General features: G+C 39.8%; 1 protein-coding gene across 1 annotated transcript; it reads right to left on the bottom strand.

Annotated features, from left to right (window-relative positions):
• Positions 1-8692: 8692 nt before the first annotated feature.
• LOC119653942 (collagen alpha-1(XXV) chain-like) lies at positions 8693-9052 on the bottom strand. The gene has a single exon (XM_038059102.1). The coding sequence runs from the start codon at positions 9050-9052 to the stop codon at positions 8693-8695; it is 360 nt and encodes a 119-aa protein (XP_037915030.1).
• Between the last annotated feature and the right edge of the window lie 7979 nt (positions 9053-17031).

The following is a 17031-nucleotide window of genomic DNA, read 5'->3' on the forward strand; positions in this document are numbered from 1 at the left end:
GCTCCGAACACCTTCCCCCCATGGCACCTGTTACCATCTGCCTTGTTACCCACATCACCATTAAGGTTGCCGGCAATGATGATATAGTCATCAGCAGGCACGTGATAAGGGTTTTCATCGAGAAGTTGTCTGTGGTGCGTACGCGGTGAAAAAGTGAATAGTGCGATCAGTTGATATAATGGCGAGCTTTACCAGCCGATCATCAAATCGTTCGACTTCTTTAATGGCATCACGGAAGCCCTCCGAGATGGCAATGCCAGCACCATACTGAGTGTGTGGGCTACCAAAATAGAGAAGTTTGTAGCAAGTTTTACCGCGATCGCGTTCAGTGTCGCAGCTTTTGGCACCATACCATCGGGTTTCTTGCAGAGCGCAGATATCAATACGCCTTTTCCGAACGGCTCTTACGAGTTCCTCGGTCTTTCCAGTTAGGGTACCAACATTTAGTGTGCAGTCACGTATTTGTTTTGTTCGGATTAACTTGCTTACATCCTGACGCCGTGACTTCATATAGAGCATTATTCTTCCTCATTTTCTTTGGTAACATTTCCTTAGCTTTCTTATATTCTGAACACTACGTATAGTGTGGAGAAAAGGTTTCACCCGGGATCGGAGCTTTCTCGCTTTGCTCCGAGTGGAGGCGGTGGCTTTCTACGGTGACACAAGTTTATTACGGTATGATAGCGGTCGGTGCGTATCCTCCTGAGTTGAGAACTGCATTATAAGAAGCCAAGATGGTGGGTATATACCGTAAAAATGATGCCCAAACTTGTTCAATACCAGGAACGCGTGGCTCAGGCAGTGCTGCTCGAAAGGTGGACGACTCACTTTGAGAAGGATGACTAAGCTGCCATGGTTCAATATGTTCGTCTCTTGGCGTCCAGATAGCAGTTTTGCGTCAGGAACAAACTCAAAACTACCCACCGCCCCAATGTCGAAGAAGGAGAAACAAGTCGGAATACCGGAAGCTCGCGCTTCGGGTATAAAGGTTTTGTGTTCATCTTATGGAAGAAACTTCAACGCACATTTTTCTGTCCGTATATAGCTACAAATCCAACATAATCCTTCATATTTTTCCAAACTACGAGACATACGTACATATTGTAGCCATAGATATCACGCTCACCCTAAACAAACTGCCTGTTACTGAATACTGTACACATATATGCACGTATATAAATTGATCGTACCCATATTTCCGATTTACTTCTTATATCTATCTGAATTAGGCACTACCCGCGAAGTTCATTAGCACGCATATATTATATACCTACATACACACATGTCTGGCTGACAAATAACTAAAAAACTAAACCAAATTAATTCTCTGTGACCCAATTCATCAGAACTCATTTCGTTGTGGTATTGACGAATTGATATGTCATGATGCGTCATGCAGGTCGTAGAGTGCACGAAATTCACGAAAAATTGTAAAGTTTCACCCCATATAACTTTGTTAATAATAGTTGGATTTTCTTCAAACTTGACCAAACTGTGCATTATATTCTTCGCTACAGGCATGCCAAATTTTGTACTTCTGGGATGAACATAAGGGGGGTGCCGAGTAAATTTCTAAAATGTGGAAATATACTATTATTAACTTTATTTGTGTAGATATCGGAACCGGATATATTTTGAGGCCTAGATTTCGTAGAGACGCACCACTGTGATTTTTTTCAGATTTTTCGGTTGGATAGGTTCTGAGAACGAGACCTGTTACACTTTTTGTCGGTCATATTTGGAACCCTCACTCCCCTATGTTTCATCCAATATCAAATATTGAACCAGATTCGAAAAGTACTAATTGAGACCTTTCATTTGATACCCTACATGGCTACATTCCGTGAAAAAAAAATTTGCACCTTCCATTCACATGTACGGGGAGCCCCCCCTTAAACTTAACACAAGATGGCGCCACTTACTGCATGTAAAGGGATCACCAGATTACATACTCTCACCAATTTTCGTGACAATCGGTCCAGCCGTTCCCGAATAAATCGGGTGTGACAGACAGACAGACAGACAGACAGACAGACAGACGGACAGACGGACAGACAGACACCGTCTCGATTCTAATAAGGTTTTGTTTCACACAAAACCTTAAAAAGACCTTCCTCACTTCTCCCTTTTTAAGGTTTTGTGTAAAATACTATTTACTATCTGCCTGTCTGTTCGTGTTCTTTTTTTTTAGTGTTGGAAGGTGGAAATGTTCAAAACCTACTGCCTACGTCGTGACCAAATCGATGTACATGAGCACGATAACCCCAGGTCCCCTTAAGAATTGCGTTAACTCGTTGCTTAATTCCCTATGGTTTCGTTCAAACTATCTCCGAATATCCGGAATGATGCGGTATGTTCAACGACGCCGCGAAACTGCCGTTCTCAGATTGAACCCGCCTTTTCCATCTTGTCACGCGCGGCCAGGATCAATACTCCCAGGGAACTTGAGGTTTGTGCCCATGTTCTGGTTAGAACTGATGCCACTCGGAGGCCGCTGCAGTCACCGTACGAGGGTCTCTAGGGTCCTCGAGCGTGGGGAGCACGCGTTCAGTTTGGATGTCGATTGCAGACACAAGACTGCCTTAGACAGACTGAAACCTTTCTTCGAAGGCAAACGGCATTGAAAGGGCCCGTGAACGCCACAAACGCTTTCACGCTTGCCAGTGGATGCATGGGTGTATGGTCAGCATTGCACTGGCCCGAGATTATTACCCTGATTTGACTCAGGTACTCATTCACAGCTGAGTTGACTAGTATCCGACGTCAAATCACGATACAAATCCAACTGCCGCCAGCGAGATTTGAACCGCGACCTTCCGTACGATAATAATAATTTAATAATTTTTAATTCCTGATTATGTAGATTTGTACATTCAAGCAAAAACGATCGTCGTTATAGTAGCTGCTGAATGACACTTGAATTAAAGCTAATTTTATTAAATAAACACTGTATTTTACAGTAAATAGTGTCACCTTGCGGAGAATTAACAACGGAAGCGAAGAAAATTGGATATGTCTCGGCTAAATATCAGAGTCATCTCTTGTGTATGTGAACCATCACGTTTCTAGCATAGACACGGGCGTCATTTGAGTATTTTTTCAAATTAAGAAGTTTGCTAATTGAGTGGAATTGGGTTCCAGATTTTGAAATTCAGAAATGAACATTTTTTGCTGTGTGGTAAATTAAAAATGTGTTTCTTGGGTTGATAATAATTTTTCAGAACGGATATGTGAACAATGTGTAAATTTTTTTCTATGGGTACCTATGGAGGCCATTAGCAAGTTCCTAAATGTCTTTCAACTTTTTGTTTTTTCATTTGGTTACAATTTCTACTTTTCGCCTTGTTGATGATGATGCAAATTATTTTTGTAAAGCAATCTAACAAAACCTGAATAATAATTTCTGAAAAATAATAGCCGCTTCCAACCTGCATATACAGTGAGCAAAAGTGAAATCCGGACACGGACCTATCATATACATATCATATATATAAGTTCTCAGAAACGAGGTGAAAGGACTTGGATCCGTTTTGTTTTCTTTATAAGAACAAACAATACAATCTGTTGGATACAAGGCAACGGAAATTAACAAAAAAGGGTAAAATAAAAGCCTTACCGAGGGCGAATAATAGAAGAAAGTTTCGTTGGCAAAATTGAAATCCGGACAAAGTTAAACAATCGTAATAAAGATATTAAAAACTCAAAAAATGACCAGTTAATACTCCGTATGGAAACTTTTAGCATCATGTCCATCCTTCACTAGGCACTGGCATGGCTTTCTCCAAACATATCCAACGTTCCGGCTGGAATATTTCTCCATTATTCGAGAAGACGTTGCATACAGTTTGTTTTCGTTGAAATGGGGTCTTCGCGAGACCTATAGTCAATATATTCCTGCAGGTTTTCACTAATATTTCACTTCGGGAATTGTGGAAAAGGTTTGAGTAGCTTCGGACAATTGAACACTGCCATATGCGTGTATTTTATGCTTAATGTTTCACTACTACTTGTTTGCCAAATATTCATTTCTCGGCACTGAATATTAAAATATCGATGTACATATTCGCATCCATACTCCCCTCCATGAATACCACATTACTCACACCGTTTGGTACATAGCAGCCCCATAACACTTTAACACAACATAACACTTTACAGCGCTTTCCAGTCTTTGGCTTCAGCAAAAATACCTGATATAACGTTTTCTCGAATAATGTAGAAAAATTGCAGCTGAATATGTCATATCCATGTAATTTTCTTGCCTGCATTCAATGGATTGAAAATTCAAATTTGGGTCGTCAAAGCCTTCCTTGCTTGTCGTAAAAGGCAACTAAAAAGGATCGAAATTTGTGGGCTAGCAAATTGCATATTTTGAAACTCTACTGCCACCGAAACGTCAACAACGCCTCGAATAGGGACTGACTTCACGGAAACGACCTTTGGCTATCGAAAACGGGCTATGATTGGTTTCTGGAATGTGTGTATGCTCCCGGAAAACGGTAGCGAGGGTCCTCAGAATACTCGCTTTCTCCAATTTGAGCGGGAATTCCAGCGATATAAACTGGACATTTTGGACCTAAGCGAAGTAAGATGGTGGGACTCTGGAGAGTAGCCCTCTCTCTTTTGCACAATGCTCTCATGTACTCTGGAAAGCCAAGCGGTAGTAGACGGGAATCCGGTGTCGGGTTGCTTTTGACGGCTACCGCAAGGCGCGCTTTCTTGACTTGGGAGCCGGCTTCTTACAGACTTCTAACTGCAAGATTTCGATCCAGGTTAAGGAGCATCACAATTTTGCTATGCACTGACTTCTGATGTAGTGGAGAAGAATCCTTTTTATGAGCAATTAAACGCGGTTTAGGAGAAGCTTGCTAAGGGTGATCTAAATGCCAAGATGGGATTTGACAACACCTTGCTTGGGGATGTGAGTAGTATAAATATGTATGTTCTAATCCACTTTCATATAAAAATCTTGCGGTTTTGAGACGGCATGTATGTTCGAATCCAGTTTCATATGGAAATGTTGTGGTTTGGGGCGGCCGGTTTGGCGCGTGCCGGGGGCGACTTTTAGGGATGCGTAGTTCGTTGGAGGTCGTCCGCGGGGGTTCGTGGAGACTCGTTCCGGGCCGGGGCGGGGCGGGGCGGTGTGCGTGTTTGTTGTTGTTGGATGTCATGTGCGTATTGCTTGGGTGATGGGGAATTGCTTATCGGGTTGACGTATTTGGGAGTGAATATTAGACCGTGGGTGAATATGTAGTAAGTTTGAAAATGATGGTTTTTTGTAGATTTTAAATGTACTTGGCTGATTTTGTTGTTGTTGTTGCTGAGGTTGCTGATAAGAGGCGATCGTTTCGGTGCCATGTGCTAATTGTTTGGGTGACGGGAAATCACTTATCAAGTTGATGTATATTAGGGACTGTGTGAATATTAAACCGCAGGTGAATATATTGTAAGTTTGAAAGTGATGTTTGTCAGTTGTGAAGGAAGATTAGAAGTGTTAAGTGATAAGCCATGTTTTGGATTGAGCGGTTATCGCATAGAGATAAATATTGTATATGTGAACAAGTATGGAAGAGTTTTAAAATTATCAACGTGAAGATTGATTCGGGTTATCTGGAGGTTTATATGACACCTGAGGATGGTTCAAGGGTGCTTGTACTAAGCTTAAGGAATGGAGAGGATTGCAAACCTGGAAATTTCGATACGACATTTACATTTCAAATCTGGCAACATGTTAAGATTGAAGTATTTGGTGAGTGGGATGGTGATGAAGGGAATAGTGTATTTTTATTGCAACTTTGGTGTTGTTGTTTCAGGTAATGGCGAAATTACTATAATGGGAAAAGTGTTGCCAGGTTTGACTAGATGTAAGACAAAAAGCCGATATCCGAAGGGTTGTCCGTTCAACGACATAGATGGTGGTGATGATGTTGAATGGGTGCAAAAATATGGAATAAATGAATTTGAAAAAGGGGAAGAGGAAAGAATTAAAGAGGTTCTTCGCCGAAATGGAAGTCATCATGATTATTATGGAGATGATATCATACGAATTCAGAGGGAGTTTGATCGATTGATTCGAAGAAAACAAAATAAAAAATCTTTATCGAGTAAAATTATTGCAAAAGAGGAGGGGGAGAATGGAAGATCTAAGAAAACGTTTCGAATAAGGAGTGGTTATCTGGAGGCTGTTGATGAGGGAAATCTTGAAGTCGATTTAGCTGAAAGAGAATTTTAAATAGTCAATGATAAATTTTGAAATGTGTGTATATCCAACCTGATTGTTTTTTTTTCTTGTAAATATTTGTTTATTGTTCATTCTTTTTCTTTATTATATAAGTTTGAAAGGCTTTCACTTGAGGATATTTATAGATGACATGACAATGTGGTTTTGAACAAAACCATCGAGACTCCAAAATGATTTTCACATTTTAATATAAGAATGGATGTAAACTAGAATAAAATGATTCATATGATAATAATCACATCCAGTAGACCAGCAAAAAAAAGTTTTCTTTCTCTCTCTCTTTTTGATGGAATAGAAGCAGCCGAAAGGGTAGGTAATTTCAATCGTTCAAAGCCGTATAAATAGATCTCATGACGGTAAATATACAATTAGTTGGTTTTCGCAAATCGATTGGAATAGAATGGAGTTTTTAAATATACTTCTTGTGTTAGGTTTTGGTGTGCCTTTTCTTTTCGGTAGCCCATTGCCAGTGGTTAATCTTAATACCAACGAAAGTACAAACAATTTAGCGTTTAATCTCGTGCTACCTGATAACAATACAGCGCAAGTGACATTATCTTTTCGACTTATGACTGTTAGTACAGTTTCAACAGAAACGAACACGTCGTTTCAAAATGATGCCGATGTTGCTATTTCATCATCATCATGGCTGACGTCGACGTAAACAACAACAACAACAACAACAACAGAACCGTCTAGAAGATATGTTACAGTCGATGAAGCAATAGAAGGATTTCGGCAAGCTTTGATTAAGAAGGAAATGGAAATAGCTGGAATTATCGAGAGCGAAAATATTTTTTACAGGCCCTTTAAATTAGAGTTCGATGATGACAAAATTTTAACAGTTCGATGTACATATGATAGTAACTATTCCATGCGCTCACTGAAAATCGCATGTTATGAATACCATGAGTTCGAAACCGAAAGAATACTCAGTAATGGCGAGGTTGAGTATATAAAACAGGCAGATCCAGACTATAGGAGCAATATAGAATTTCTGGACTTGAAGAAAATGAAGCAAACCTATTCTATGAGTATTGCTTGAACCGCGAACCTGTGCACAACGAATTAAAAAATGGCGACGACGAATAAAAATAACAACGATGTGGACGACGACCTTGAACGTTCTATTGAGGAGTTGAAACAATTTTTTTGTACCAACAGATTGCTAATTCTTACGGAGCACTTTAACCAATTTATAAGCAACGTTTTTGAAACCATACGCTGAAATGTCGCAGAAAGTCAGCCAATTTGGAAAACATTACGTGAGCTGCCCGTGGGCATATGACGATGCAAAATGCGGACCAGACACTTGTGAATGTTATAGTGTTCGTAGGAGAATAAATGAAATGAAAAACCTTGTTCAGTTTTACAAAAGATTAACTAATAAATAAATTTTATTCTTCAATCAAAATTACAGTGTTTCATTGTGAATCTTAATATATCATATCCTTGGTATTTATCCAGGAATTGTGTTTCGTTGAGAACCCTAGCCACTTCACAAACGCTTGTTTACCATTCCTTTTCAATATTTTTTCCACAAGATAAATTGACGGATGCTCAGCTTTCAATAGTTCAGGCTCATAAAAACCACCTTCAATTTTATTTCCTTCGTAATCTTCTAATAGATATGTAACGGGATTGGTAATACGAATTTCGCGAATCTTGAAAATTTCCGTGGTCCAATTGGGTGTGTAGCCCTTTTCAAATACATGCTTGTATTTACTGATTCGAACATGATCACCCACATTATATTTAAATGGATCCATCACCTTAATGTTGTTGTATACGGTAGACAGGAGTAATTTTTTTTCATTGGAACTATTCACAGCAGACGGAGCCATTTTAATTGTTCGGTGTTTTTTATTATTGTAGGCGTCAACTATATCATTGACTTGATTGATCCACTTGTAGTTTCCATTCATACTAAACTCTTTCCACATCATATTCTTTAGGGTACGATTGAATCGTTCAACAATTGATGCCTTAAGTGGACTATACGTGGAATAATGGTTTATTTGATATTTTGTCATAACATTTTTAAAATGTTTGTTGTAGAATTCTTTTCCGTCGTCTGTTTGTAGGTTTTTAGGAATGCGTCCTCGTTGGAGAATCTGTTCAATTGCTATAGCAACTTCTTTGCCCGTTTTTGTTTTGATGGAAGCCGTCCACGCAAACTTGGAAAACGTGTCGATGATCGTAAGAAGGAAACGGAACCCCGTATTGTCGCTAACATATGCTCCCATTTCAACTAAATCGGTCTGCCACAAGTCATCCAACCCTTTAATTATGACTCGTCGTCGGTTAAAATTTTTTCGAGCTGACCTATGTAATTCGTTTACTACTTGCCGTTTGCTCATTTTAGAATGAACTGAATTTCGTAATATGATTGATAGTTGTATTTGTTGTTTTTAAGGTATGACAGTATGACAGTTCATGTCATCATCATCATCATAGTTTTGTAAGTTCGTCGATTTCAAGTTGAATTTGTCTGTCTATATATTCTTTGAGTTTCTCAATGTTAATATCAACGTAGTTCTTTGTAGAAGCATCAGCATCCTCAACGGGTTCTCCAAGATTCTTGAGTTGTTTGAATTTGATGTTGTAATCACCGCTTTCCGTTTTATTAAATCCTGCACCATGCAAACCTTGTAGACCATCCTTACCAGGTTTTCCTTCTGGACCTCGGGGACCCGAGGGCCCCTGCTGACCTATAGGACCTTGAGGACCTGGGGGTCCTTGAAGTCCTTGCAAACCACGTTTTTCTCCTCCAGTATCGTTTGAAAATCGACCAAATTTATCAACACCCATTTAATAAATGATGTGAGCTGCGTGTTTATTCTATTATTTGTGATTCTTTCAATTCTTCAATGATTGATATAATTTCATTGTTATGATTATTGTGACCGGCTTGCTGTGACGCAATGAGTAACCGCAATCGACTTACTAGTTCATTGGGATCATCCCAATATATATAGTCAATTTGTTTGTTAGACGTTTCCATTAAATTAGGGTTTTTGCATTTAATATTAGGGGTTCGTGTTAACCCTTTTCCTTCTTTTCTATTTAACAATTTAGAAATTATTCTTGTATATTTAAAGCTTCGATTTCCATTGATTTGACTGCTACTGTCATAAGAACGCCTGTGGGCATTAGAGTGTAGAAGAATACTTTTATAATTCTCTAAATCATCGTCGGAATATATTGTTTCATCTGGATACTTCATAAAAAGCAGTTCATATAAACCCCGACTTCCAATGTAAGATTTTTCATCTACAATTATATGATTATCATCGATTGCGAAATCTGAATTTCCTATTTTCCACTGATTTCCATCATTGTCATCCCTATATACCCCATAAATACTGTCAATTACAGATGGTTGATTTACATAGATATCTAGATATTGCCTAGCAACATCTGAAAGATGATTTTGCTTCAGGTATTCTCCCAGATATTCTTGCCCTTCCGGAGTGGCAACATATTGGCGAACAGCTTTTGTAGAAGACTTAGGAGTTTCAAAAATGTGTTCATTTTCTTCATAGACACGATCTCTCTTTAATTCCTCATCTTTACATTTAATACGAGCTGATGAAGACTCTTCTTTAAACTCTTGTTTTTTTATGTCTTGTTCCTGCAATACTTTAGCTTTTTTAACAAATTCTTTGAGGGGTTCCGTGATGGGCTTAAATGTTTCTTCCAACTGAATCTCTGTTCCGGCTTTGTTAGCTTTCAGCTGTTGATATTTTTTCCTTATTGAATCGGTTGTCTTTACAATATCTCTGAGCAACTGTTTGTCAAGCTTTGTTCTTTTCATTGTTTATGGAATCAGCAACGGATGCAATTGGTCAAATTTCGAAATATATCTAAAATGTTTTGAAATATTCTTTCAATAGGTTTTAGTTTGATTTTGAACTGATTTTTGCAGTACCTAAATCGCTTTGTTTCTTTTTTGAATTGTTTGGAACTGTCCTCACTGTTGCTGCACTCAAACCGTATTGAACTGTTATCGAACTGTATTGGACAGCTATTGAGCTGCATCAAACTGATCCTTTGAACTGCTTTGAACTGTTCCTGAACTGATTTTAACTGCTTTGAACTGCTCCTGGACTGCTTTGAACTGCTTCTGAACTGCTTCTGAACTGCTTTTGAACTGCTTCTGAACTGCTTTGAACTGCTTTGAACTGCTCCTGGACTGCTAAGTTGGTAATGATGCTTTTAATAGATGGGGGGTTCTTTCCATACTGTGGATTTGCTTTTATAGTATTATGAATATATCGAATCCCTTTCGATATCGACCCTTCTCTAAAGAACTGTCTTTATCAATTACACAGAATCCATATTTGTCATTCCAACATTCAGCACAAATGGTTCTAAACTGTTCGAAAGTCATGTCGGTGTTTACGTGATCATTGTAAATGTGTCTTAAATTCATATCATCCTGTTTGAATATAATCAAAAAATTTGCGTTATCTCGAATAAGGTGTTTCGGTATTCTTGTATATGTTTGACACAGATAAAAGCTATCAATATTATGATGTCGTCCCATACAGAAATATGATCGAATATTCTCTTGTTTCTCGCTGGCAATATCATCGAAAATGAAAACAGAGTCAGATTTGGCTTCTTCAGGCGAAATCACTTCACTATTATTTGAGAATGTATAGAAGCCCAATCCGGAAATAGCTTTAACAGCCTGCTTCAAATGTTCATATTTGGGTTGATGTAATGATTTCGAGTAGATGTAAATATTTTCAAATTTTATACCATTTGGATGCTTCAATAGAGAAAGCATAACGTTAGTTTTGCCGCAGTTAGAAAGACCCGTAATAATACCCCGAATATTATTAGGCAATAAATTGCTGTGTTTAGCTATACAGCTTTCATTTGTAATGTCAGTGTTTTCCACCACCAACCTTCGTTGTTGTTGTATAAACCGCATTATCAGTGCAACTAAACAACCAGACTGAAAGTAATTACGTTGTTGCAAAAAGTGTTATAGTCTGCGAGAGTTGTTGAACCGAGCAGGATTATACGCATACATAGACGCAAAGAGAACGGTCACTATAAAATGATTGATCATAAAAAGTAAGTAAGTAAATTGGGAACTGTACGAATATCCGGTTCTACCCACAACAACAGATCATGTGTGGAATGTGAAAACCACAGGTCAACTCGAAAAACCTCGATATGTTATTTTAGCTTTACAGACAAATCGAAAAAATCTCAAAGACAAAGATGCCAGCAAATTTGATCACTGTGATTTAACAAATATTAAAATACATTTAAACTCCGAATCGTATCCTTATGACGATATGAATATTAAATTTTCCCGTGATCGATTCGCTCTTCTTTATGATATGTACTGCAATTTTCAACAATCTTATTACGGTGTACAACCTCAGCCACTACTTTCAGGAAGCGAATATAAGGAATCTGCACCAATTATAGTAATTGATTGTTCACGTCAAAATGAATCCATGAAATCTGGCTCAGTGGACATAAGGTTAGACATGAAAACATCTGTAGATGTGCCTGCCTTAACAACAGCTTACTGCTTGCTCCTACATGATCGTGTGATAGAGTACAACCCACTTACTTCTTCAGTTCAAAAACTTGTATAAAAACTATGGAAACTATAAATGTTAATCCAGTATCACGTTTACATTCTGCACGCAAGCAAACTACACCATTTCATCACCATGACGACGATTTTCGTTATCGATATGCAAGGATTTAGAGGATGCAACAATACTTTCATCATCAAAGAGTTAGCTGTCGTAAATGTAAACGAAAATTTTCATCGACACTTTATACTGAAACCTCCCTTCAGTTTTTCAACACTATCAAGAGAGCTGCAATCCCAGGCACACTGGGTATACGAAAATCATCATGGATTGAAATGGGAAGGTGGACTAACAACATTTTGGGAAGTGAAAGAATATTTACTTCTAAACATGAAAAATACAACCATCTACGTGAAAGGAACAGAGAAGAAAAAATGGCTGGATGATTTGCTGGGAAATATTACACTAGTATTCAATGTGGAAGATCACAGCTGTCCGAATCTAAAATCACTGAAACAAAATTATCCCGACATGTTACGCTGTAATGCCCACAGCGGATGTTGCGCGCTACAAAACGCATTCCTTCTGAAAAAATTTATAACTCAAAATAATAATCAAATGTAATAAAAAGAAGTTTTCATCGTAAATAATAAATTTTGTCTTTTTCTTTATTGTAAGTAATTTTTCTGTGAATAATAATAAATGTTCACATCTAAATCTACATTTTCATGGTTTATTATTATATATGAAGATGGAATTCCAAGTTTTTGGAATTGGCCGCACCGCTGCAACACATTATCGCTACATTTACTATAGCGCGATGGTAAAAATAGCCGCATAGTACCCTCCAAATCCGCGACGATAGTCTGTCCATATCTATAGAAAAAGCAATAAAAAAAAGAACTTGTTAGCAGAAGAAAAGTTTAATTTTAAATTCTAACTTACCGTGTTTAAATTCTCTCGCCTCCAGTGATGTGGTACCGCTTTCCCACTTCCAACTCTGACGTTTTAATATAAATGAGCGGCTTGCAGCCCAATAATTCGTTAATCGAATCCATCCTCTACGGCAACTTTTCACTTATAACAAAATCTTTTCACAAATTCCACTATTTATATTAATTTGTCATCCAAACAATTAGCACATGGCGCTCAAACGATCACCTCTTATCACAACAACAACAAAATCAGCCAAGTAAATAAAATCAACAAAAAAAACCATCATCATTTTCAAACTTACTACATATTCACCCACGGTCTAATATTCACTCCCAAATACGTCAACCCGATAAGCAATTCCCCATCACCCAAGCAATACGCACATGACATCCAACAACAACAAACACGCACACCGCCCCGCCCCGCCCCGGCCCGGAACGAGTCTCCACGAACCCCCGCGGACGACCTCCAACGAACTACGCATCCCTAAAAGTCGCCCCCGGCACGCGCCAAACCGGCCGCCCCAAACCACAACATTTTCATATGAAACTGGATTCGAACATACATGCCGTCTCAAAACCGCAAGATTTTTATATGAAAGTGGATTAGAACATACATATTTATACTACTGATGTGATGGGGAAGTACGGTTTTGGTGACCTTAATGGGAATGGTAGGAGGTCCGCGGATCTCTAGAACTTCCATCGCCTCGTCATCGGTGGCACACTGTTCGAGCACAGAGTCTGTCATAAGGTCATGGTCAGGGTTTCAATTGATCGACGCCATACGAGCAATCAGATCGCCCACTTCGAGTTGTCTTCAGGATGTGCGTAACAAGAGAGGCGTTGACATTGGGAGATCACCATCTTGCTTATGTTCGCTTGTGTGTTGCGTCACTTCTCGCAGGGTTGGGGAGCTGCGAACCTTAAGTTTAACAACGACCGCTTGGATGACCCAACTGTCGCTCGGCAGTGCGAGAGCTAACTCGCTGATCGAACGGCAGATCTTCCGAGTAACGCGCCTAAGAATATCAATGAGAATTGGGCCGTCATAAAAATGCTCTGTTCTCGGGTACTGCACAGATCGTCGGCCACGTCCCGAAAGGGCGTTATAAGATCTGGTCGACTACGGAGTTGTGGAAGCGGATCGATGAACTAAGGGTGTTGAAGGCTCTTTTGACGGCTGCGAGCGATTGCGGGCGTGTCGCGCTTGAACTCCGATACCGTGCAAAATCCGGAGAAGTTAGTGTAGTGTACGCTGTGACAAAAGAGAATTTACTGGTCAGGGAGCGGAAGACGCTGCAGATCGCTATGATTTAATAACTGTATAATCCATCACAAAAGAGCATGCATATCCTCGCAAATATTTCTATGGCCCTGTGAAGGACGTTAAGGGTTGGCTTTTCGTCCACGATGATGCACAAATGTAGAGGTGGAAAGAACAGTTCACCAGTGTCCTTAACTTTATTACATCCGGGGAATATACTCTTCTTTTGAATGAAATGGCTAGATACCGTAACATGCGGATATGGACTGTTCCTCCAAGCATAAGAGAAATCTTTTCGACCATTAATGCACTCAAATGGTACTCCGCTGGGCTTGACGCTTATCGCTGTGCTTGCAGTTACTACATATCTGCTGCTTCCACTCGTATGGAAATCTTGGGAATCCGATAACTTTCCCAAAGTGTGGAAAAGGGGGATGATCTATGACTTGCGGTTTCGTCCAGGGCAGAGGCAACTCATCAGACCCTGCCTCACCTCTGCCCTGGGAGTTGCGTTTCTAAAATATGGAAATATACTATTATTAACTTTATTTGTGCACATATCGGAACGGGATGTGCATGGGGTCTAGATTTGGTTTAGATCAACCACTGTGATTATTTCAGACTTTTGGGTTGGAACGAAACCTGTTATACTTTTTGGGGGTTATATATTGAGCCTTCACTCCCCTACGTTTCACCCGATATCAAATGTCACACAAAACCTTAATATTTGGTAGACGAAGACTGTCCCCTCCGGTCTTTCCTCGATGTGCCCCCTCGTTCCTGTTCCCAATCTTGGCGTTGAAATCCTCGAGCAATATCTTGATGTCATTCCGAGATAATGAGTCGTATAGCCTCTCTAGGCTTTCGTAAAATTGCCCTTTGACTTCGTCCCAGTTTTTTTCAAATAAGGAGTGTAATTTGACAAGCCAAACATTACTTTGATGAGTGGCGTGCATAATCTTTATATATCATTATCATCATCAACGGCGCAACAACCGATATCCGGTCTAGGCCTGCCTTAATACTTTCCGGGCGAGATCATTCTCATCCATACGGATTAAGTGACCCGTCCACCGTAACCTATTGAGCCGGATTTGATCCACAACCGGACGGTGATGGTATCGCTCATAGATTTCGTCATTGTGTGGGCTACGGAATCGTCCATCCTCATGAAGGGGGCCAAAAATTGTTCGGAGGATTCTTCTCTCGGACGCGGCCAAGAGTTCGCAATTTTTCTTGCTAAGAACCCAAGTTTCCGAGGAATACATGAGGACTGGCAAGATCATAGTCTTGTACAGTAAGAGCTTTGACCCTATGGTGAGACGTTTCGAGCGGAACAGTTTTTGTTAGCTGAAATAGGTTCTGTTGGCAGACAACAATCGTGCGCAGATTTCATCATCGTAGCTGTTATCGGTTGTGTTTTTCGACACTAGATAGGAGAAATTATCAACGGTCTCAAAGTTGTATTCTCCTATCCTTATTCTTCTTCGTGTTTAACCAGTGCGGTTTGATGTTGTTGGTTGGTTGGTTTTTGGTGCTGACGTTGCCACCATATATTTTGTCTTGTCTTCACTGATGTGCAGCCCAAGATCTCGCGCCGCCTGCTCGATCTAGATGAAGGCAGATTGTATATCTCGGGTCGTTCTTAAAGAGGATTGTACCTCTTGCATTTACCTCAGCATTACGGATCACTTTCTCGAGGGCCAGGTTAAACAGGACGCATGATAGTGCATCCCCTTGTCGTAGACCGTTGTTGATGTCGAATGGTCTTGAAAGTGATCCTGCTGGTTTTATCTGGCCTCGCACATTGGTCAGGGTCAGGGTCAGCCTAGTCAGTCTTATTAATTTCTTTATATATGTATAGGTTTAAAGTTGATAACATTTGCCTTGAAGTCAACGATGAAAGCGACTCCAAACACAAGTTTCCCCGATAATTTCCCAATTTTGAAGATTGTGTGTGACCTCATGTCGACTATTTCGTGAGCATTCCAATTCGTCTGAGGCTGCTCATCCTGTTTTGATTTTCTTGATCGATGATGGGTTGTAGGCCCATTGCTCCCAACCCCTCACCTGAAGGGCTAGATTAATTGAATTAGACCCCCTTGACGAAGGGGTGTGATCGGATAGGATACAGTATTCGAAGCTATCCCAAGTAGGCTAGGCGGACGCCTTTGCTTTCCTTACTTTCGTCGATCACTGGTTCTTTTACAGAGGATAGTAGTAAATACGTTGCCCCAAACCTCCTCCTTTACCCTTGCTTGGGAGCAGCATGATATTTATATAGCATGGCGGAGTATTTTGATCAATTCATCCTTTCATTTATGTCGGCGCAAAACAAAGTTCCTTGTTCGAAATATTATCGGGTCAGCTAACCCCGTCTAATGACCCGTGTGACTGAGAACCTTGGTTATATTGGTGTTTATCATTAGTTCGACACTACTTGCGTCTCTTTTCAAATACAGGGCCATTGGGTTAAAGTCCTTGATTTGGTAAGAGAACAAACAGATGTCATTAGTGTCGTGGAGGTGTTTGAGGAAAGATTCATGGCCCATTGAAGTTCTTCACGTCATCCGGATAAAGGGGCATGAAGATTGTCACCGATAACAGGAAAATATAACGGGGATAAGATGCACCCTCAGCAGACTTGATTTTGGACCTCAAATTCCTCGGTGCAGCACGTGACATTTTCTGACATCATATGTCACTCTGATGTTAACTATTAGTTTCTCTGGAAAGCCCTTCTTGCGTAGAGCATTCCAGATACATCCCTTTTCATGCTGTTGGAAGCTTTCTTGAAATCGATGTAAAGCAAATGAAGCAGAGGTCTAAACTCTGTAAAATGTACGACATGGTGTTAATCTGGTCAGTGCAGGTGGATTCAGAGAGGAAACCAGTGCGTTCTCTGTCGATCAAGTTTTCGAGATGTTCCTTAATGTATTTCAAAACTATTTTAGTTATTATTTTTGCGCGGCAGTGCTGAGTTCAGTTTTTTCTGCTCAGATTACCGCTCATAGGCCTTAC

This window comes from Hermetia illucens, chromosome 4 (assembly GCF_905115235.1).
Source record: "Hermetia illucens chromosome 4, iHerIll2.2.curated.20191125, whole genome shotgun sequence".
Taxonomy (NCBI): Eukaryota; Metazoa; Arthropoda; class Insecta; order Diptera; family Stratiomyidae; genus Hermetia; species Hermetia illucens.

Bases quoted from the DNA above. Each gene is read 5' to 3' on its own strand.
- LOC119653942 (XM_038059102.1), bottom strand. From the start codon at position 9,052: ATGGGTGTTGATAAATTTGGTCGATTTTCAAACGATACTGGAGGAGAA.